This window comes from Tursiops truncatus, chromosome 20, assembly GCF_011762595.2.
Source record: "Tursiops truncatus isolate mTurTru1 chromosome 20, mTurTru1.mat.Y, whole genome shotgun sequence".
NCBI lineage: Eukaryota > Metazoa > Chordata > Mammalia > Artiodactyla > Delphinidae > Tursiops > Tursiops truncatus.
The window spans coordinates 34,048,790-34,071,568 of NC_047053.1; the positions used below are offsets into that span (position 1 = coordinate 34,048,790).

Sequence of the window (22,779 nt, forward strand, 5' to 3'; positions counted from 1 at the left end):
CCCTGATTCCCCCCATGGACTTCAGTTGCCCGGTGGCCCCTGCTTGTCCCCTACACGGGCCGGGTGACCTGCCCCGCCCACCAGTTCCCAGACGAGCCAAGCTTTTACCCCGACTTGGGGACTTGGGGCCTTCTCACGCTGTCTGTTTCAGTCCTTGGAGATGCCGCCCTTGACCCCCAATTTAAAGTAGCCTTCTTGGGCTTCCCTGGTGGTGCTGTGGTTAAGAATCCGCCTGACAATGCGGGGCACACGGGTTGGAGTCCTGGTCCCGGAAGATTCCACATGCCGCGGAGCAACTAAGCCCGTGAGCCACAGCTACTTGAGCCCATGTGCCACAGCTAGTGAAGCCCACGCGCTTAGAGCCTGTGCTCTGCAGTAAGAGAAGCCACTGCAATGAGAAGCCCGCGCACCGCAACGAAGAGTAGCCCCCGCTCGCTGCAACTAGAGAAAGCCCACGCCTGGCAACGAAGACCCAATGCAGCCAAAAATAAATAATAAATAAAATAAATATTAAAAAAATCTTAAAACAAAGTAGCCTTCTCTGTTATCTCAACTTTATAAATGCACCCAGTATATTTTTTTCCAGTCCTAACGCATTCTGGAATTATGATGTTTGTTTAAGTGGTTGGCTGCTGTCAAGCTCTCTGAGAGAATATAAACGCTGTGAGAGCAGGGCTGGCTTGTCCTTTGTCCCCATCCCAACTCAAAGTTTAGGACATAGCAGCGGCTCAGAAACTGTGTGCGGAATAATGAAGGGGCTCTAGAGCAGGACAGAACTGGATTCCAATGTCAGCTTTCCCTGTTTCCTAGCTGTGTGTTCTTGGGCCAGTCCCTTGACCTCTCTGAGCTACAGTTTTCTCACATAAAATGGAGGTCATAATGCCTCCCACACAGGGCCACTGTAAGGGTTAACTGAGAGTATGCATTTAAACTACCCAACACAGTACCCTCCATAAACTGTAGGGACGTCTCAGTCAATTCTCAAAATCATGCCAGGGTTGGAGCGATGGTCTGTGTACCCATTTTACAGATGGAAAAACTGAGCTCCACCAAGGAAGAGTATATAGAGTCAGTCGACTAACCAGAAGCACAATTTGAACCTGGTTCTCCCAAGTCCAAGGCCAGGGCTCTTTGGACCCTGTCTCCTGGGACATTTCTGAGCTTTGCTGCAGTATACCCCAGACAGAGGAGGAGCTAGGGAGGATGCCAGTAGGGCTGTTCACTCCCTGGGCTCCCTATGTGTTCTCCACTACTGGGCCTCTCCCAGGGGTATAGCCCCTTCTCCATGCCCCTGTAGACCTTCCCTCTTATGATTGACACATCCTCCACAACCAGCCCCTCCTCTCCTGCTCTCAGTGACCTAGGCACCAACCTCCTTCCACCCTCCAGGGAGTCCCCAGTTCAGTTCACTTTATGAACGTTTACTGAATGTTTATGATACTCCAGGCTGGGGACTGTGTCATCTGGGCCCTCCAGGAAGCAGACACAGATGGAGATAGGAGTGCAAGAGGTTTATTGTGAGGAGGGTGGGGGAGGAAGCAGGACCAGGCCGGGAGAGCCTTAGACTGTGTTGCAGAGCTGACAAAGTCTTGGCCAACCCAGTGTGGACATCTGGGAAAAGAATGTTCATTCAGAGGTTGTCAGCTAACTGCCCTCCTTGCAGGAGAACAGCAAGCCCTTTCTTGAAGGGAGATAGGACCAGTTCACATCCATGGCTGCCACTGGAACTCTGAGATATGGAGGAAAGTAAACATCTCCTCTTGTTCTTAGGAGCTTAGGGTCCACTCTAGCCAACAAGACAAACACTCATGAAACTCTTATCCATGCACTCAGCTTCCGGAAGGTCTTGGAACTTTGGAAAGTTACACAGCTTGTGGGTAGCCTGGCTGGGAGTGGGAGAGAGGCCTGGGGGCTGTTCAGGGAGGGTACAGTGTAGGTTAAAGGACAGGGGAAGAAGGGAGCGGGAGAGGGGCGTGGTCAGGCAGGTACACAACCTGGCAGGGCTCTGCCACCAGCCCCTGAGTGACCTTGGGCAGGTGCCTCCCCTTTCTGTGTCTCCATATCACCATCTTCATCATGAAGTTATCGGACCAGATCTGAGCTGGTTAACCTTTTGAGAATCTGATGAAAGCTAGGAAACTTCTCCCCAGAAATGCACATTTGATTTTTTTTAATTGTGGTAAAATACATGTTACATAAAATTCACCATTTTAATGAACACAATTCAGTGTCACTTAGTACAGTCACGATGTCATGTAACCATCACCATTTTCTAATTCCAGAACTTTTTCCTCATCCCAAAAGAAACCCTGTATCCAGTCACTCCCCATTCCTCCCCACCCCTCAGCCCCTGGCAACCACTTATTTACTTTTCTGTCTTTTTTGATTTGCCTGTTCTGGATATAGTTCCTATAAATGGAATGGTACAATATTTGGCCTTTTGTGTCTGACTACTTTTACTAGGTATAATGTAAAGGTTCATCAGTGTTGTGGCACATGTCAGTACTTCATTCCCTTTTATGGTTGGACAACATTTCATTGCACAGGTATACCGTACTTAGTTCATTCATTCATCTGCACGTTTGGTTTTGCATATGATTTTGCACTCAGTTCCAGGGATTCCTGAAGTTCACTCGCGTGGCCCTGGCGTGGGGTGGGCTGAGTTCAGGGTGCCTTAGAAAAAGAGTTGGGCCATCTGAAGGTGGGTTTCCAACTCTAATGTATGTGCTCATGGGCTAGGGATTAATCACAGTTTGGGAAAGGCAGGATGTAAGTGCTAGGCGAGCCTTCTTAGGGGAGTAGCATTTGAGGCGGGCCGCTGAAGACAAGAGTTCAACAGGCAGGTCGGGTGGCAGGCACTCCACATGAGGACACAGCAGGAGCCAGTCCCAGAGGGGATAAAGCACAAGTTCAGGGGACAGTGTCATTTAGCCACTGCAGTCTCCTCCTAGCACGGCAGCTCTGAGCAACCTCCTCAAGCCCGGAGAGGAGGAGGTGGCTGGTTTGATAGAGGACATGACGTCAATTATTGCTTCCTGTCTCTGTTTATTTCCACGCAGCCAGGTCCCAGGCCTGTGGGCAGCTACTCTTTGCAGAGGCTAAACGGCCTCCCTAAATAGAAAGTGTGTTTCTTCCACAGGCTGCATCATCCCTTTCCAGGGACAGCCGCCCTCCCAAAGCCTGAGGCTGCAGCAGTCTGTCTGAAGACCCTTGCATCTAGCTCACCCCCTAGTGCCTCCTAGTCCATCCTAAAGCTTCTGTCTTACCTCCACACACACGCCTGTCCCTGTCCCCTATCATCTGCATCGCCCCCCTCCTTACATCTGGCCTTCCCCACACACAGCTGGTTCACTCTCCACATCCATCTCATTCCCCTTAAAATCTGGCTGCCCCCTTGAACGACTCATCACACCACTCCCCTTCTTACTAGAAACTTGCTCAGCTAACATGCAGCAGGAATCTCACATACTTCTTGGCCCTGAAGCCAGGCCACAGCTGGACACTTCCCAGGATGAACCGACTTCAGCTTCAGGAATGATGCTCAGACTCCGGGCACCACCTCCAGGCTCAAATTGCTCTTCCTCCCTTCTGGAGAAGGACACAGGGGAAATGTTTTGGAGGCCACATAGAATAGGGGTTAGGAGCAAGGAGTCTTTTGAGTAAAACATGGGTTTGCATCTCAACATTGCCCCGTCCTAGGCCATCTGTCTCCTCTTCTGGGTGGGACAGTGCTGGTCTCACAGGGTTGCTGTCACCCTCTAATGTCTCATCCTGTTTTGCTATCCTTAGAATCCTTATCCCAATTTCTGCATGGTCTGTCTGTCTGCCCCCACTAAAGCGTAAGGTCCAAGGGAGCAGCAGCCTTGCCTGGCAGATTCAGGGATGTATCCCAGTTCCTGGAGTGGTGTCTGGTACATGCAGGCCATCAGTAGAGGATAGGGATGGGGGAAACCTAGAGAAACGTCAGTGGGTTCATGGTAGCTGCCTTCCAATACCTGAGGGACAGGAAGAGAGCCTAGCTCCTCCAGAGCAGCAGCGCTCAAAGGCAAAACCGTAAACCACAGTGACACATCCCCGGGAGGTTTGCAGCACGACTTGCCTAAGAATCAGAGCTCCCTCCTCGTGCGGAAGTCTCATCGCAAGCCCTGGGACCATCTGCTTGGGCTGCTGTTAAGGACGTGTCTGAGATGGATGGACATCGAGTTCTGGGGCTTGGGCTGAGCCTCTCCGCCAAAAGGAAGGTTCTCTGCCCGAGCCCCCATCCTTTCTCCTTGTGTTGATCAGGAGAAGGCTGCTTGCTAGGGACGGGATCCGGGCCCAGGGAATGGCTCACCTTGGGGCCTTCATCCTCTAGATTGTGGGAGTACCTGCAGAATTGCCCCATTCCACCAGTGAGGACACTGTCCTAGTGGCCCATGGCCTAGAACTGGGGCTGCTGGAGGATGAGGTAGGAGGAGGCTGAATTAAAAGCCCTGGGCCCGAGTTTCTTTCAAGCTGTGCAACCCAGGCCCTATGCCTCCCCCTCTGAGTCTCATCTACTCCCTTGCAGAAGGGGCTCAACAATGTCTTCATTGACTTCCCAGGATCAATACGAGAAAAAAAAAAAAAAAGTGTGTAAGTACTCTGAAAACTGTACAGATGAAAGGGATTCTAGTTAAGGCCCAGAACCCTCAAACCCACTAGATAATTTCTCTCTTCCACGGTGCAGTAAGCAGGATAATGGCTCCCCAGAGATGTCCACACCCTTATTGCCAGAAGCTGTGGATTTGTCACCTTACAAGGCAAAAAGGACTTTGCAGATGTGATTAAGGATTTTGAGATGGGGAGATTATCGTGAATTATCCAGATAGTCCCAATGGAATCACAAGGGTCCTTCTAAGAGGGAGGCAGGAGGGTCAGAGTCAGAGGAGATGTGATGATGGAAGCAGAGGTCGAAGTGACACGGCCATGAGCCAGGAAAGGCCACAGCCTTTAGGAGCTGGAAAAGACAAGGAACAGATTCTGTCCTAGAGGCCCCAGAGGAACACAGCTCTGCTCACACCTGATTTTAGCCATTTCAGACTTCTGACCTCCAGAACTATGATAAATTTGTGTTGTTTTAAGCCACTAGGTTTGTGGTAATTTGTTATGGCAACAATAGGAAATTAATATAGACAGAGTCATATAAACACTTTCAAATCTGATACTCCAACTCTTTTTCAATACTCCTTCTCAGTCAGTGAAAGCTTCTGTGGTTACCAAGTTAGCTCAGGACTCCCATGTTTTCATTCAGTAGAGCACCGCTTGCCCTGAGTTCCATTTTAGCAGAGCGTGCCAAACTTGACACACCCAAGTTAGAACCCCTGCTCAATAATTTTCCAGCTGGGTGACCTTGGGCCAGGTCACCTAACTTCTGGAGTTGTGAGAATTAAAGATGATTCCACTCAAAAACTCTTTCCTTTCACAGAAGTTAAGGGTTGTGTCTAGGGTTGCCAGATAAAATACAAAATGCCCGATTAAATTTGAATTTCAGATAAAACAAATAGTTTTTTAGTATAACTATGTTCCATGCAATATTTCGTTGTTATGAACTTATTCATTGTTTTATCTGAAATTCAAATATAACTGGATGGATTTTTATTTGCTAAATCTGTCAACCTTAGTCTTGTTCCAGGTCACATAGCTTGTAAGCAACAGAGCTAAGCCTCAGTCTCAGACCTTTCAAGCCCAAGGTCAGTAAGCGCCCTGCTCCATCGCAGGCCTGGCTTTGAGCAGATTAGCTTAGCCACATAGTAGCCTGGATTTTCAACCCAACTGAGGCTTCAAAAACAAAAGAAGTTTGAGCTTTGAAAATTCATTTCATATCTTAAAAATATATAAAGTGATTATGAAATAAAAATTTAAAACAACAAATAAATGCTTATATTTATTATATATGTACATATGTATAAAGTGTGTAAAATCAACACTGAGTATGAAAAATGAAAGAAGAAACTGCATGCCAAAATGCTTTAACGTATATGAAGAATGTGAATATATCTCTAACATGCCTTTCAGGACTTTTTTCCTTTTGTCTATGTGGACCAACCCATAAGACCTGTGGAGTTTAAATGGCAACTAACCTTACTGGGGGTTTATCATGGACTGGGCAGCCTTCTAAGCACTTTATGCGTACTGACCTCTGTTTTTAAAAATTGAGATATAATTCACATAAAATTTTATAGAACATAAAATTTACCCTTTAAAGTGTACACTTCAGTGGTTTTTACTATATTCACAAGGTTGTGCCACCACCACCACTGTCTAGTTCCAGAACATTTCCATCACCCCAAAAAGAAACCTGTATCCATCAAGAGTCACTCCCCACTCCCTTCTGCCTTCAGCCCCTGGCAAATACTACCCTATTTTCTGTCTCTATGGATTTGCCTGTCCTGGACACTTCACAAACAGGAAATCATACAATATGTGGCCTTCCGTGGCTGCTTTCTTTCACGTAGCATAATGTTTTCAAGGTTAAATCCACATAGCACATATCGGTACTTCATCTCTTTTCATTGCTGTATTGTAATATTTCACTGTATTAATATACCATGCTTTATTTATCCATTTATCAGTTGATGGGCATCTGAGTTGTTTCCACATTGTGACTATTGTGAATAATGCTGCTATGAACATTTATTTGGATATAAGCTTTTGTGTGGACATATGTTTTTTAACTCTCTTGGGTACATATCTAGGAGTAGGATTGTCGGGTCACATAGTAATTCTATATTTAACTCTTTGAGGAACTGCCAGACTGTTTCCCACAGCAGCTGTATCATTTTGTATTCCCACCAGCAGCGTGTGAGGGTTCCAATTTTTCCACGTACTTGCCAACACTTCTTTTCCTTTTTTAAAATTATAACTACCTTAGTGGGTGTGAAGTGGTATCTCACTGCAGTTTTGATTTGCAGTTCCTTAATGGCTAATAATGTCAAGCAGCTTTTCATGTGCTTTTTGTCCATTTGTATATCTCCTTTGGAGAAATGTCTATTCAGATCCCTTGCCCATTTTTTAATTGGGTCGTTTGTCTTTTGGTTGTTGAGTTGTAGGAGGTCTTTATATATTCTGGATATTAGACCCTTTTCAGATACACAGTTTGCAAATATTTTCTCCCATTCTGCGGTTTTCTTTTCACTTTCTTGATAGTGTCCTTTGACACACAAGATTTTTTAATTTTGATGAAATCTAATTTATATATTTTCTCTGGTTGTTTTAGCTATGTGTCCTAAGTTCTTGAAAGTTTACAACCACCATGTGAGGTAGAGCACTCCCATTTTACAGTTGAGGAAACTGGGGTGTAGAGAGGTGAAGCACCTTGTTCAAGATTAAGCGGCAGGGCTGAACACAAGCACTCACACTCCGGGACCCGGGCGGGAATCATTCACCGCTCCTGCGCTCAAACTCAATTTAAGGAGTAGGATCCTTAAATTGTCCCTGGACCTTCAGACCTTATTCAAGATTAGGACAGCCTGGGCTTCCCTGGTGGCGCAGTGGTTGAGAGTCCGCCTGCCGATGCAGGGGACACGGGTTCATGCCCCGGTCCGGGAAGATCCCACATGCCGCAGAGCGGCTGGGCCCGTGAGCCACGGCTGCTGAGCCTGCGCGTCCGGAGCCTGTGCTCCGCAACGGGAGAGGCCACAACAGTGAGAGGCCCGCTTACCACAAAAAATTAAAAAAATTTAAAAATAAATAAATAAATAAATAAATAAAATAAAGATTAGGACAGCCTGCCTGACAGTTTTCATAGCTCACCTTTTATTGTTCATGAATTCATCTGAAGGGTCAATACAGGGTTATGGGGGGTGGGACACTGAGGGCAGTGAGGAACAATGGCAGCTTCCCCAGTGATGTAAAGCAGCCTCTGTGAGCCAAGGCCCTGCCCGCCTTGTCTCCCATCATGGCTGCCAAGGCCTCAGACAGGGGATCTGGCCTCTCACTTCGGTCCTAATCAAAATAAGAAAGGTCGGCCAAGAAAGTGAGGCCTGTGTAAGCTGGTAAGGTTCAAGGGCAAGGGCAAGCCCCAAGCTGTGTCAGGGATAGCAGGAATGGAGGTAAGGAGGCCCAAGGTCTTGGAGAGGATGAGGTGCAATGGGCACCAGGAGAGACCTAATCCAGAGGCAGGGGCAAAGGAAAGGCGCACTCTGGTGGGAGTGTCTCCCGGGTGTCAGGGTCTTGGAGGCAGGTAGGGGCAGCCCCACCTGCATAGGTCAGCCACCTGAGGAATGGGGCCATTCCAGTCTGACCCGCTGGGGGAGGGCAAGGAGCACTGGTCTGAGGAGTCACCTAGTGAGGGACATTCCTCCTACTATGGGCGCCACTGCCTGGAGGCTGTCCTGTGGCGCACGCCCACCTGCAAGGTAGCAAGTTCTACGCTGGGCCAGGGGGGGAATTTTCGAGAAGCCCAGGGCTACCTACTGACAAGTTTCAGCATCACAAAGAAATGACAGGTCTCTTTTTGTCTTGTCAGGAACCAGGAATTCTTGCTTGGAACCTCCTTCCTTAGGGCTAGCATGCTCAGGAAACTGTAAATCACGATGAAAGCACTAATAGTAATAACTACCACTTTGTCAAATGTGCACTTTGTGCCAGGAACTGCACTAGTCTCTTTCCATCCATCCATCCATCCATCCATCATCTCCAGCCCTACAAAAACCCTGAGGAAGGCATGGTGCCTGCTTTCAGAGGTGAGGAAATGGAGACACACAGGGTGAGTGACTTAAATAAGGCTACCAGCTAGTAATGATACTGGCCCCTCATGGAGGCATTGCTGTAGCAGTCCCTCAGGCCACACCCCAGGAGCCTGACCGCCACCTAACCTCACCCTCCACCCCCGAGGAAGTAGGAAGAAGGGGCTACTGCTCAGGCTGGATGTGAAATGGGGGCTGTGACCCAAGAGGAAGAGGCAGGGCCAACGGGTTTCGACAGACACAGTGGCCAAGGGCTGCTGCCTTCTCTCATTCACTACTCAGAGAGCCCAGCACAGGAAGCAACTCTGACACTGGCTGGTCCAGAGTTTCTGAAATATGTCTGAGCATCAGGCTCACTGGAGAGCATTTAAAAATACAGATCCCTGGATACAGAGATTTGGATTCTATAGATGTTAGGGGGGCCCAGGAATGCACATTTCATGGAACCTCTGGTACTTCTGATGCAGAGCCAGGTTTGAGAACCTGGGGCTGGTCCAACCCCTTCACTAAACAGTCGAGAAAACCCCATCTCAGTTCAGGGAAGTCCTACAGGTGCGAAGCAGCAGCGTAGAGATTTGGTCCCAGGTGGACACAGCCGTCAACATTAGACTGCCTCTCCTGGGAGGAGAAAGCCAACTTGAAAGTTGACCATATTTCTGGAGCCCGGAACTGACAGAAAAAGCCACAGGGCAAAAGATAGACTCAAAATATAAATATCTGAAATTTCTAGAAAACTCACTTCCAAAAAAATAAAAATCTATGAAAGATAAAAAGGACAGCATACTGGAAGCAATACTTGCAGTGAATAAGACAAAGAGTTAATATACTTGTAATTATTTATCTATGTAAACAATTCATTCAACTCGATCAGGAAATCATTAAGGCTAAATAAGCAATTGGCTAAGTGAAGATAAGCAAAGAGCTTACATGTGCACAGAACACAATAGTTAGTAAACAAATATTTAATGCAGAACATTTGATTTGGTTGGTAAACTTTAAAATGTAAATTGAAACAAGGTACTGTTAACACATTAGATTATTTTTTAAACTATATTTTTATATATGTACCTATATGTGTAAATTCATAGGAATGGATTGGGGGGACTTCCCTGGCGGTCCAGTGGTTACAACTCCACACTCCCAATGAAGGGGGCTTGGGTTTGATCCCTGGTCGGGGAACTAAGATCCCGAATGCTGCACAGCGTGGCCAAAAAACAAAAGAAAAAAAAAAAAAGAAAAGGATTGGGAAGTTGTTTTCTGATTGCCTCAATATCTAGTCTCACCCTTTTTTATTAACCAAGCCCTTCTATTATTAGGAACGGTAAGGAAGCAGCAAAATGCTTATTACCTGGAATGCAGACATGATGGCTGGAGCTCCAGGGACTATATTAGACCATGTGGAGATCTTAGGGATGGATGCTATGAAATGAGGACACAGAGCACAAAGCCTGTGTTCTTCATGACCGATGACCATGGGTCCACTATGCTAGCCCTGAAATGCTTTGTCTAGACTTCCTTTATGCGGAAGACAAATACATTTATTTGCTTAAGCTTATGTTACTCTGATTTTCTGTCATGTGCAGTTGAACCTAAACTTAACTGATACACACATCAAACCTATGTGGAAGTGTAAAAGGGACTATGCTATGGTATTGCTTACATTTATTATTACTTTTTACATTAAGAATATATTGATGTATTATTTATAGAAGCATCTGTTTTGGAGCCTCAGTGAATTCAGCGTGAGTATGAGCCCCATCACCTCCTATCTATGTGACCTGGGGCAGTCAATTTCTCTGTAAAGTGGGCATGATAATAACAGAACTTATTGAGTTGCTGTGGTGCTTAAATGAATTAATGCAGATAAAACGCTTGGCACCATGCCTGACTGACAGCTATTACTGTACTCCATTATGCTATCACATAGGCACTGGTGGTGGCAGAACCAATCAGAAAAACCCAGGACGTGTTTTTGAGTTAAAAAAAAAAACAAAACAGGTTGCAAAACTGGCACATGAGTATGATCCCTTTTGTGAAAAATTATTTTATCTCTACATAGATATGTATATCTATGCATCAAGAGATGTCTGGAGGGATGGCTGACCAAATGTCATAGTGGTAATTCCCGGATACTAGAAGCTTTGCTTTCTTCTATATGGTTGAAAAAGAGCATTATTATTTTTTGAGCAGGAAAATTAAAAAAAAAAAAAAAAAAAAAAGGAAAAGCCCCTTGGAAAACAATATCACAAGTCTCACCGCGAATCATTAAAGTATCCATACCCTTTGACCCAACCATCTCACTCTTGGGAACTGACCTGAGGAAATAATTCAAATGAAGGAAGAAGCTATATCCATAAAAACATGTACTACGGCATGATTTATAATAGAGAAAAACAGTGAACCACTTAAGTGCCTTACATTAGGGTAATACTTATTATTCACCCATTGGAACATTGTGCAACAATTAAAATGAGAAAGATGATGACCATGTAACAACATGGAAAAATGCTTATGACAGACTGAGAAGAAAAAGGAGCAGAATGAAAAATTAGATGTGTCAGGAGCACAACTGGGCAAAAGTCTTGCATGCATTTGGATGAGGACTGGAAGGGAGCACAAACAGTTGAATTTGTTGGGGTCACTAATTGTAGATTTTTTTTTTCCTTTTTCACTTAGAATTCTGCCTAATGTTTCTATAATGTTCTTCGTATAATTTTAAAAATTGGCTTTAAAAATTTCCTCAGGGAAAAGAAGAGAAAGCAGGAAGAGGAAAAGAGGAGGCAGAAGATGTGGATTCTCCCAGAAGCAGGGTCTGAATGAGAAGGGTTCAGAGGCAATCTGAACACATGGGCACAGTCCCACCTTGATCTTCTACCTGGGTGGCCCCAGAGGCTGCATCCCCTCTGTTCTCTGACTCAAGAGTAATCAGGTGGACCAAAATCGTTGCCTAAGTTAGGGAGACAGTACGTTAGCTGATAATAAAGTGAGGGTTAAAAGTGTTCTCCAGGGCTTCCCTGGTGGCGCAGTGGTTAAGAATCTGCCTGCCAATGCAGGGGACATGGGTTCGAGCCCTGGTCCAGGAAGATCCCACATGCCGCGGAGCAACTAAGCCCGTGTGCCACAACTACTTAGCCTGCGCTCTAGAGCCCACGAGCCACAACTACTGAGCCCACGCACCACAACTATTGAAGCCCGCGCGCCTAGAGCCCATGCTCTGTAACAAGAGAGGCCACCGCAATGAGAAGCCCGTGCATCGCAATGAAGAGCAGACCCTGCTCGCTGCAACTAGAGAAAGCCCGTGGGCAGCAACGAAGACCCAACGCAGCCAAAAATAAATAAATCTATTAAAAAAAAAGTGTTCTCCAGATTGGAAACATTTGGAAAAACTGATCACGCTTGCTATTGACGACCAGCGGGCTGGCAAGGGCATGAACTGCCAGGCCTCCTGTATCCAAACGAGGGAGGCGCGTCTCCTCAGAGTCAGCAACCTCACGCCTTGGGATTTAGCCTAAGCCTAAGGAAATGATCAAGCCAGTGCATAAAAATATTTACATGAGATGTTCGTTACAGCCTCTATAAAAATAAAAAATTAAGCCCTCTGTTTCACCAAAAAGGAATTGGTAAACTAAATTTCGGGATCACCATGCAGTGGTACACTAGGAAGCTACACGAAGAAAATAGGATGTAGATACAAATTTGACATGAAAAAATGCCCACCACATCTGAGGTAGAAAAAGAAGGCTCCAAAGCAAGATGTGTATTTTCCCCTTTTTGTAAGAGTGTCTATCTAAAGATGTTCGCTTGCATGTAAGAATTCCTGCTAAGATACAGACCAAGGTCTAAAAGAAGCTAATCTTTGAATGGTGGGATTACAAACTGGATCAAGCAGTTTAGTCTCAATTATATTGTTGCAGTAACAAACAACCCCAAATCTACTGGTTTACAGCAGTGAGTGTTGCCGTCCCACTCCCGCTCCTGTCTCTAGTGGTCGGTCGCTCCTCTGCCCAACGACTTCTTCACTCCAGGACCCAGGTGGACGGAACAGCCTCTATTTGAACCCTGCAGGTCTCTGTGGTGGAGGAAGGAGATGGCGGACCACCCACTGGCTCTTACAATCTGTGCTGGGCAAGTCTTATGGCCCTTCCCAGGTTCAACGGGGCAGGGATATATAACGGTAAACATTTTGAACAATAAAACAAGCTACCACAAAGTTATTTCATCCTTGTCTTAGTCCATTCAGGCTGCTATAACAAAAATACGATAGCCTGCGTAGCTTAAACAACAAACATTTATTTCTCACAGTTCTGAAGGCTGGGAAGTCCAAGATCAAGGTGCCAGGAAATTTGGTGTCTGGTGAGGGCCTGATTCCTGGTTCGTAGCTGTCTGTCTTCCCTCTGTGTCCTCACACAGGAGATGGGGCCAGGGAGCTCTCTGAGGTCTCTTTCATAAGTGCACTAATCCCATTCATGAGGGCTCCACCTTCATGACCTAATCACCTCCCAAAGGCCCCACATCTGAATACCATCCCCCTAGGGATGAAGTTTCCACATATGAATTCTGGGGGGAACACAAACATTCAGTTTATAGCAATCCTATTACTTAAAGTCCTTTCTTTGCAGAATGCAGTTCTTTCCCAGGAAGTGGATGGTCTCATGGAGATGGGACATGTGGGTGCTCCAGGAGAGAAAATACAGACACTGAGACCAAGCACCAGGCAGAGATGGCAGCTTCAAGCCTGAGGCAGAGGGGCCAGAGAGAGGTCAGGATTTTGCTTAATTTTTTTTTTTTTTTTTGCGGTATGAGAGCCTCTCACTGTTGTGGCCTCTCCCGTTGCGGAGCACAGGCTCCGGACGCGCAGGCTCAGCGGCCGTGGCTCACGGGCCCAGCCGCTCCGCGGCACGTGGGATCTTCCCGAACCAGGGCACAAACCCGTATCCCCTGCATCGGCAGGCGGACTCTCAACCACTGCGTCACCAGGGAAGCCCAGGATTTTGCTTAATTTAAGAGACAGGTCAATCAACCTGACCCACAGTAAGAATAAAACAACAATGTGACAGAAAGTTCTAGATGTCCAGAAGTATTACGCCAGTTCTCTTACTTACTTATATGACTTGAGTCAAGTTAGAGGGCCTCTTTGAATGTCCGCATACATAAAAGGCAAATTAAAATAGCTGTCCTGCTTACTTTACTCTATTTGATTGGGCATGGGCGGGGGGCGCTCAGTCGTCAGCCCTAAAATTGTCAGCACTCTAGGTGGGGAAGGTTTGGGCCTTCAAGCTGTAACCACACACTCACATACATTACATTTCCCCAAATCCTCTCATCACCTCATCATCAGAGTAGCTTGTTCACCGCTCTTATTTGTGTCCGTATGCTTTTCAACAGGACAGGTGAAAAGATGACAACAGAAGTCTTCAGATGGAGGAAGAGAACCCCTTTGACGGATGAGCCCAGGAAGGTCTGGACGCAGAGGGAAGGACCTCACTCCACTTGGTCAGGTCTCGAATTAGCCTTGTTCCCCTTTTTTCTCCTGATCCCAGCCTCTCAGGATGGAAGATGACAGGGCTTCTCAAACCGGCCTGATCACCAGAGCCACTCAGGAAACATTTAAAAACTAGATTCCTGGGCTCCACCTTCCAGAGACTCTGATTCACCTGGTGAGGGTGGGAGGCTGAGTCACAGAAGGTGACCTGTGCCATCCCCACCTGGCTCCCGTCCAGCCCCTCTGCACAGGCCTCGTGTGGTGCCCCAGCAGGGAGGGCCCAGGCATCTCAGGTGGCACGAGCCCTGACAGCTGGGAGAAACCTGAGTGGGCCCAGGTTATCTGATGGCGCACCTGCTCTGGCCCCGTGCTCACATCTTGAATATCAAGATCAGGGGAAGGCTCGAGAAGAGGCTCCCCAGGCAGCACAGGTCACCCCGCAAGCTGCGCAGGGGCCAAAGGAGGTAGTAAGAAAAAACCATTTCCCCTTTCCTCCTCCCAGCCCCTCAGAACCAAATGCACTGCAGGCTTCCACGGCCCATCTACACACCTTTACTGATAACCCTGGAGTTTATCTCTTCACACATCTATCAACATGGTGGCGAGTTCCTCGAGGGCTGGGACAGGTCTTATTCCTCTCTGCATGCCGCTCAGAGCCTGGCACACTATTAGTGCTTGCTGAATATTTCATAAATAAAGGAGAGGGAGTTAACACTTACCATGTTACCACAGGTCAAAGAAGGACTGATATTCACACCCACCAGGCACGTGGGAAATGCACGTGCTCACCTCTGAGGGGTGGGGGGAACCCTATCCTTAGTCACCCAGCTAGAGACTGAGCTTAGCAAGCCCTGATTTGCAAGGGTACTAAATTACCTTTGACATCAGGGCACCCTTTGATATGATGAGTTATGGAGCCTCTTCACAGGAAAATGCCTCCCTCCCCACCGCCCCCCAAACCCTGCATAGAATTTATAGGTATCAGCCCTTAAAAAAAAGGGGAAAGTTCTTTTCTTCTTTTTTTTTTTTTTTTTTTTGCAGTAGGCAGGCCTCTCACTGCTGTGGCCTCTCCTGTTGCGGAGCACAGGCTCCGGACGCACAGGCTCAGCGGCCATGGTTCACAGGCCCAGCCGCTCCGCGGCATGTGGGATCCTCCCGGACCTGGGCACGAACCCGCGTCCCCTGCATCGGCAGGCGGACTCTCAACCACTGCGCCACCAGGGAAGCCCCGAAAGCTCTTTTTTTAATGGATGCACGCCAGTTAATGAACATAGATCCAATGACAGAGTCAGAAATTAACATTTTGCAACCCCAATCTAATCACTGATTTAGGCGAGGATCATTGATGAATGCTGAGATCGCTGGGCACATGACTGTCAGGAAGGAATCTCAGCCCTAGACTAAGGCTCAAGCCCCCAGGTCAGGATCCCACACTCCAAGAAAAAGCCCAGGCAAAGGATAAGACCACAGTCAAGGCAGGCTCCACATGGGTTTATTAAGGCCGGGGAGAATTACCAGGCTCTGATCTTTCCTGAATTCTCCCCTCTCCTCTCCTTCTTAGCTCCCCCACCTTCACTCTCTCAAGGGGAAAGGCTGCAGTGGGGAGGGGACTGGGGGGCACTCTGAAGTACTGTGAGGCTCCTGACGCCCAAACATATCCTGGCTACCGAAAGGGAAGAGGCAAGGCTCGCTCTGATCTTTCCCACTGTTCTCAGAGTCCGGCAGGCTGCTGTGCTGGACATCCACGGCCTGTCCTGGACTGTAGGAGCAGGAAGCCTGAGACCTCTATTTCTCAGCATCTCTTGCCAGCCAGGATTTGTTTAGAGTCAACTGATGAGAGGCACCCACAGAAACCATTCCTCCCTCTCTGGCAGTGGTGGGTACACTTGACGCCAGTTCCCAGACCAGAAATGTCCTCCCATCTGCCTCACTGCAGCCATTCCCCTGGGGAGGCCAGGGCTGGGCAGCGACCAGAGCCGGGACAGCACCTGCCAGTGGAGACGGCAGTGTCGCTGGGACACAGCAACATGTGACTATCCTCCTGGCACAGGGGAGGGAGTTCTCTGCTGCCAGGCCTCTTGGAGCCGAGATAGAAGGGTCGGCAACATGGAGTCCAGCACAGCCAGCCCCTCCCAGGAACACCGAAGACCCCTGGAAAAACAAAGAGGCCTGGCTGGGACTGTGCCCTCTTACCAGTTTCAATCATCACCCTCCACCAGTGCCAAGGCCCTGGCACCCACAGGCCCCTCCTTGTCCGTCTTTCTCACCTCCCCCCACCCAACACACCTGCGATCCAGCAGCAAGCGGCCCTGCTCCAGCAGCTCCTGCACCTCCTCGTTGGCTACAAACAGGTCCCACAAGGTCAGCTGGGGCTCAAACTGCTGCCAGTGCTGGGGAGACCAGAAGGGGCAGAGATGCAGGGACCACAAGGTGGGGAGCTGGCAGGGCTATTCCAGGCCACCTGTCTGGGGGTGCAGTGAGGGATGAGGGGTGGGTCCAATCCAACACAGCGATCTCAGAAACTGACTGTCATGCACACCAGGACCAGGCCACTGGAGCAGCAGGGAGGTGGGCACCTTCAGTCCATTCCACGTTCAGGCCAAACCCAGGTCCCAGCCAAGCCAGGTCTCCCTTTGCTCCTCCCCTCCCCCTGTGCTGGCCAGAGTACGGTCAGCCCCAGCCAGAGTTCGATGGCTCTGACTTCATCCACAGCGGTTCCGAGCCTGCCTGATCTGTATCTACTGCACTTTCTATCTGAGCTTTCAGCGCTGCTTTAAGAATATTTGAAAACTCTTAATCTAGTCTATTCCCTTAGACGACTGAGAAAGTTGAAATTCAGAGGTGAAGGGATGTGTGCCTAAGGTAGCGGTAGACGGGGACTAGAGCCCGGCTCTCTCTGCAGCCCTAGTCTAGGGTTCTCACCATTGCCTTACGCTGCTCATCACTCCTGCCCATCAGGCCTCTGCTGGAGCAAGGCCCTACCTCTAGCTAATGGGAGGGTGTGTGTGTGTGTGTGTGTGTGTGCGTGCGTGCGTGCGTGCGTGCGTGTGTGTGTGTGTGTGTAGAACAGAGAGTGAGACAGAGTGATTCTGCGAGGCCTAGGAGGAGAAAGCAGCGTGCCAGACCCCTGGACCTCTTACCTGGTGAGTGATCCCCACATCTGTGCGTAGTCCCATGGCCAAAACTTCCTCCAGACTGAAAGAAAAACCAATAAGGGGTCTTGGAGAGGAGACTTGCGCTTCTCCCATTCTTTACACCCTATGCTGGGATGTGCGTAGGGGGGGTTTATGGGGAATCACACAATATGGGGCGGGGAGGGGGCAGGGCAAGGTGGGAAACAAAGATGTGCAGGTAGGTGTTTCTTGGGGTAGAGCCCTCAGGTGCTCACAGCGCCAGCTCGCCCAGGGGGATGCGCCTCCGGGTGCCATGACCAAACAGCATCACCTCCTTCATCCAGTTGTCAGGCTCCAGGGTCTGGATCCGAGCCTCTCGGGTGTGGCCCCCAGCCCCCTGGGGTACAAATCGCCCATGGGCTCCTGACAACATCAACAACCGCCCCCACTTTAATAGCAGCGAACACTGTGTGCTTGCCAGATGTTAAATCAGTGGTTCTCACAGTGTGGCCCCTGGACCAACAGCATCTCAGATGCCAGAAATGTCCATTCTCAGGCCCTGTCCAATTCCAGAAATTCTAGAATTTGGTTGGGACCCAGCTGGGTTTTAACAAGCAGTCTAGATAATTCTAATGCACACTAAAGATCGAGAACCACAGTGCCAGGCACTACGCCAAGTGCCCAACATACATACTCAACAGCTCTACGAAGTCAACAGTGTTTTTTGCCACACTTTACATACGAGGAAACAGAGGCCTGGAGAGCTTAATAAGTGGCCCAAGAGCACACAGCCGTGACACTGCTCTCCTGAGTCATCCCACCTAAGGTTCACAGGGGACTCACCAGGCCCAACGCCAAGGTACTGACCGCACTGCCAGTAAGTCCAGTTGTGGGTACTAAGCGCCCCCTGTGGGAAGGGAGGGAATAGTCAGTGCAGAGAGAAGCAGGTGGGCTTGTCTCTGCTCAGGGAAGGGCACCTGGTTAGAATGTCCCACCATCTCAGGCTTCGGAAGCACCCTTCTCCCCAAAGAGGGCCTCAGCCTGCCCAGGCCCCACCTTCAGCCACAGGACTTACATTCCGGGCGAAGTTGGAGACCTCATACTGGCGGAAGCCAGCCTCCCGAAGGACTGCCCGTCCCTCCTGGTACATCTCAGCGGCAAGTTCGGGGTCAGGGGCAGGAAGGGAGCCCTGCTGCACCTGGGTGAAGAGGGCGGTGCCCCGCTCCAGGGACAGCTGGTAGAGCGACACATGGTCATCACAGTGCCGCAGCAGTTTCCGCAGCTGCCCAAGCCACGGCCCCACGTGCTGTGCCGGCAGCCCCAGCATCAGGTCCACAGAAACACGCCCCGGGAAGTGGCGCCGGGCCTCCGCCAGCATCTGCAGGGCATCACTGGCTGAGTGTGTCCTCCCCAGCAGCTGGAGCTCAGTGTCATCTAGGGACTGGAGAGAGAGGGTCAGGTGTAAGCACGCAGGCTAGCTCAGAGGGAGACGGAAACACCTGACTGACCTTACTGCAGACACAGATACAGGGGAAGACACAGGACATGGCAGGGGGCTGGAAGGTGGAAGGTCAAGCCAGTAGCAGGGGTACCATTCACTGAAGAGTCACTATATGCAAAGCATTTCTACGCAGCGTCTAATTTATCCTTACAACCCTCCAACATTAGCTCCATTTCACAGACGACAAAACAAGTTCAGAGATGTTAAGCAGCTTGCCCAAAGTCACACAATGGCGAAGTCAGATCTGGAATTTAGGACTGACTCCAAAGCCAACCATCTTTTTTTGATTTTACTTTTTATTTTGAAATATTTTGAACCTATAGAAAAGTTGCGAGAAAAGCTCAACAAACACCTTCATCCAGATTCACCAATTAACATTTTGCCACATTTGCTTTGTCTCTCTCTCTAAATATACACATATATTATTATTATGTTGAATCATTTGAGGGTAAGTTATAGACCAGGGCTGTCTAAAAGAACCATCTGCGAGGATGGAAACGTTCTGTATCTGCATTGTCCAATACAGTAGACACTAATCTCATGTGGCTATTTAAATCTTAAGTTAATTAAATTTAAATAACCACATTCTAAGTGCTTCCTAGCATGTGGTCAGTGGCTACTATATTGGTCAGTGCAGATATAGAACATTTTAGTATAATATGGTAGCCACTGGCCACAGGCTAGTGAGCACTTGCAATGTGGTTATTTATTTATTTATTTTTAAATTTTATTTTATTTATTTATTTTTGGCTGCATTGGGTCTTTGTTGCTGTGCACGGGCTTTCTCTAGTTGCGGAGAGAGGGGGCTACTCTTCGTTGCCTTGTGTAGGCTTCTCACTGTGGTGGCTTCTCTTGTTGCTCTAGAGCACAGGCTCAGTAGTTGTGGCTCACGGGCTTAGTTGCTCTGCGGCATGTGGGATCTTCCCGGACCAGGGCTCGAACCCGTGTCCCCTGCATTGGCAGGTGGATTCTTAACCACTGCGCCACCAGGAAAGCCCCCGCAATGTGGTTATTTAAATGTAAAAAACTTAAATACTGTACTCCTGTACCCCTAAATAATTACATGTGTATTTCCTGAAAACAAGGACATTCTCTTACACAACCACAATCTAATTATAGAGCTCAGGAAATGTAACACTGATACAATCCTGTTGTCTAAGACACAGTCTTATTCAAAGTTGGCCAATTGTCCCTAAATATCTGCTGTAGTAATTTCCTCTTCCCACCCCAATCCCGGATCCAATCGCGGGTCACACATTGCATTCAGCTATCATTGTCTCTTTAGTTTCCTTTAGTTGAGATCCTCATCCTGCCTTTGTCTTTTATGACACTGACATTTTTGAAGAGTACAGGCTAGTTGTTTTAATTTTCTATTTTATTATTATTTTTAAAATTATTTATTTATTTTGGCTGTGCCGGTTCTTAGTTGCGGCACATGGGATCTTTAGTTGTGGCATACGAACTCTTAGTTGCAGCATGCATGCGCGATCTAGTTCCCCAACCAGGGATTGAACCCGGGACCCCTGCACTGGGAGAGTGGAGTCTTACCCACTGGACTACCAGGGAAGTCCCCGGGCTAATTGTTTTCAAAAATGTCTCGTAGGGAAGGAAGCTGCATGGTGCGGCCTAAATAAATAAATTATTTAAAATGTCTCTTAATAAGTCCTAGAGCTCTCCTGTACATCACTGTGTTTATAGTTAGCAATACTGTACTGTACACTAAAAAACTGTTCAGATGGTACTTCGATCTCATGTTACCTGTTCTTACGATACACACACGCAGTCTCTTAATTTAGGTGTTTCCTCACAATTAGATTCAAGATATGTAAGCATTTGGGGCCAGAGTATCTCAGAAATGGCGTGTCCCTCTCAATATGTCTCATCAGGACAAAGCCCTGACCCCAAACTCTATGGTAAATGGTACATGTATTTGAAGGAGGGAGACAATACTGGCTATGGAAATATCACGGGCCAACCTGCGAGGAACATGTTTCTCCCCGACTTAAAAACCTTCAGTGACTCCCTTGTCACCACTAAGCGAAACCCCAAACTTCCTAGTATGGTGCTGAAGACTCTGGGCCCTAGCTTGCAGCCTTGTCCCCAGCCTCTCCAGTCACAAGGAATGGCTCACAGGTCCCCCCAAACATGCAAGTTCTTCCAAATCCTGTGTCTTTTCCTCCCACACCCTCATCTCTGGTGGACTCCTCTTCCTCATTCAAACATCATGTCCTTCAGGAAGGTTTCTATGATCTTGTCAGACTGAGACGGCCTTCAGGCTGTACTCTGAGAGCATTTTGTAGAGACCCCCTTTATAAGCAGACTTTATCATGCTGCAGTGATCTGACCACCTGTTGGCCTCCTCCTGGGTCTCCAATCATGTAACAAATCTTTTTCAAGCATCTACTATGTGCCAAGCACACAGTGCTTGGAACACTGTGATGAACACAAAGGCATACACAATCCCTGCCTCCCAGGGCTTGTGCTCTACCACAGAAACAGACAATTAAGTACTTACAAAAGCGTCACCATACACTTTTTAGTGCCTACAGGTTCCTGGCACCCAGAAAGAGCTCAATAAATGTTTGCCCGATGAATGAACGTGATCACCCAGGAGAGACATCCTGGGTGCCCTAGGATGAGGTGGGTGAGATGGGTTACCTGGAGGCCAATGGACAACCTGTTGACTCCTGCTGCCCGGAATGCTGCCAGCCTGGAGCCTGGGGCCGAAGAGGGGTTGGCCTCCAATGTGACTTCAGAGTCTGCAGGCAGGTGAGTTGCCTGGGCCACTGCCTCCAGGACAGCTGCCACAGTGTGGGGGCTGGCCAGACTGGGGGTACCCCCACCAAAGAACACAGACTCCACTCTAGGGAAAGAGGATGGAGAAGATGAGACGTGGGGGAGCCCTACGGGATGCCTGCACCTGTCCTATGCACCGGCCACATAATTCCCGAGACCCCGCCTACAGCCCCCAGTACCCACCGCTGCACCCCACTGAGTTGCAGCAGCGTCTGAGCCTCGGTCACCAGACAGCGTCTCATGGCAGCCTCGTCCACACCGCGGGGGATGTACTTGTTGAAGTTGCAGTAACTGCAGCGCTTCTCGCAGTAGGGCCACTGGGGGCAGGGGGCGTGTGAAAAGGACGAGAGATGACCCTGTGCTGCCCTGGCCACTTCCAGGGTTCAGTCGCACACATCCCCATCCCCATTCCTAGGTCAGTCAACAGTGGCTACCGCATCTAAGCCACGCAACTCCCCAAGGGGGTTAGTAAGCCCACTGCAATAGGAGGAAACTGAGGTTCAGAAGGGAAATCACTTGGTCAAGGTCAACGAGATGGTGAGCACCAGAGACTTCAGGTCTCCGGACCAAGACATTTCCCTGCCAGGGAAAGGGCCCCAGACCTCGTCTGGTAGCGGGGAAGGACGGCAGGTGGGCTCGCAGCGCGACAAGCGCCTCCTCGCCTCTGGCCCTCCGCGCCCGAGCCTCCGCCTCCCCTCCCCACTCACGTGGACGTAAAGCGCTGCGCGCTGGCTCCCGGGCGTAGGACCCCGGGGTCCTCCCGCGCCCTCCGCGAGGCGGCGCCTCTGGGCCATCTTGGCGGCCTTCACCCAGCCGCGGGCCCGAACACCGGGGAGCGCCGTGCCGCCCGCTGTGGCGGGGAGGCCCGGTGCGCGGGCCAGGACCCGAGATCGAGACAAACCCAGTGCAAAGCGTCCGGTGTGCGCTGACCCGGGCCGGGTGGGCCGCCCGGGCGGAAGGAAAGGGGCTGCGTGGCCGCGCCCTGTGTCGGAGCGCCGCCGAGAGGGCTCCGGGCCGCAGCGCCACCGGGAGGGCTCCGGGGCCGCAGCGCCACCTGCTGGGCACCGGTGCGCTCACCGCAGCCGCCCGGCCGTCCTTTGGCGGCGGCAGGGGTGCGGGGAGCTCCGCAGCTTTTGGCACCCCGTCGAAGGCGAGTTCCTGGATCAATCCAGGAACTCT

At 49.2% G+C, this 22,779-nt stretch overlaps 1 protein-coding gene across 1 annotated transcript; it reads right to left on the minus strand.

Annotated features, from left to right (window-relative positions):
- Window positions 1-15,660: 15,660 nt before the first annotated feature.
- Window positions 15,661-22,538, minus strand: RSAD1 (radical S-adenosyl methionine domain containing 1). Its single transcript, XM_033847392.2, has 9 exons — window positions 22,308-22,538; window positions 21,784-21,917; window positions 21,463-21,667; window positions 18,379-18,744; window positions 18,147-18,210; window positions 17,579-17,726; window positions 17,331-17,385; window positions 16,477-16,580; window positions 15,661-16,341 (listed from the first exon to the last, which is right to left on the minus strand). The coding sequence occupies exons 1-9, from the start codon at window positions 22,392-22,394 to the stop codon at window positions 16,224-16,226; spliced, it is 1,281 nt and encodes a 426-aa protein (XP_033703283.2). The 5' UTR covers window positions 22,395-22,538; the 3' UTR covers window positions 15,661-16,223.
- Between the last annotated feature and the right edge of the window lie 241 nt (window positions 22,539-22,779).

What these genes read in the sequence shown, in the direction of transcription:
- RSAD1 (XM_033847392.2), bottom strand. Translation starts at nt 22,394, where the DNA reads ATGGCCCAGAGGCGCCGCCTCGCGGAGGGCGCGGGAGGACCCCGGGGT. An exon ending in TCTCCAACTTCGCCCGGAAT is followed by an intron (nt 18,211 to 18,378) that starts GTAAGTCCTGTG and finishes CCCTTCCCACAG; the next exon opens with GGGGCGCTTAGTACCCACAA. An exon ending in ATGTGGGGATCACTCACCAG is followed by an intron (nt 16,581 to 17,330) that starts GTAAGAGGTCCA and finishes TGGTCTCCCCAG; the next exon opens with CACTGGCAGCAGTTTGAGCC.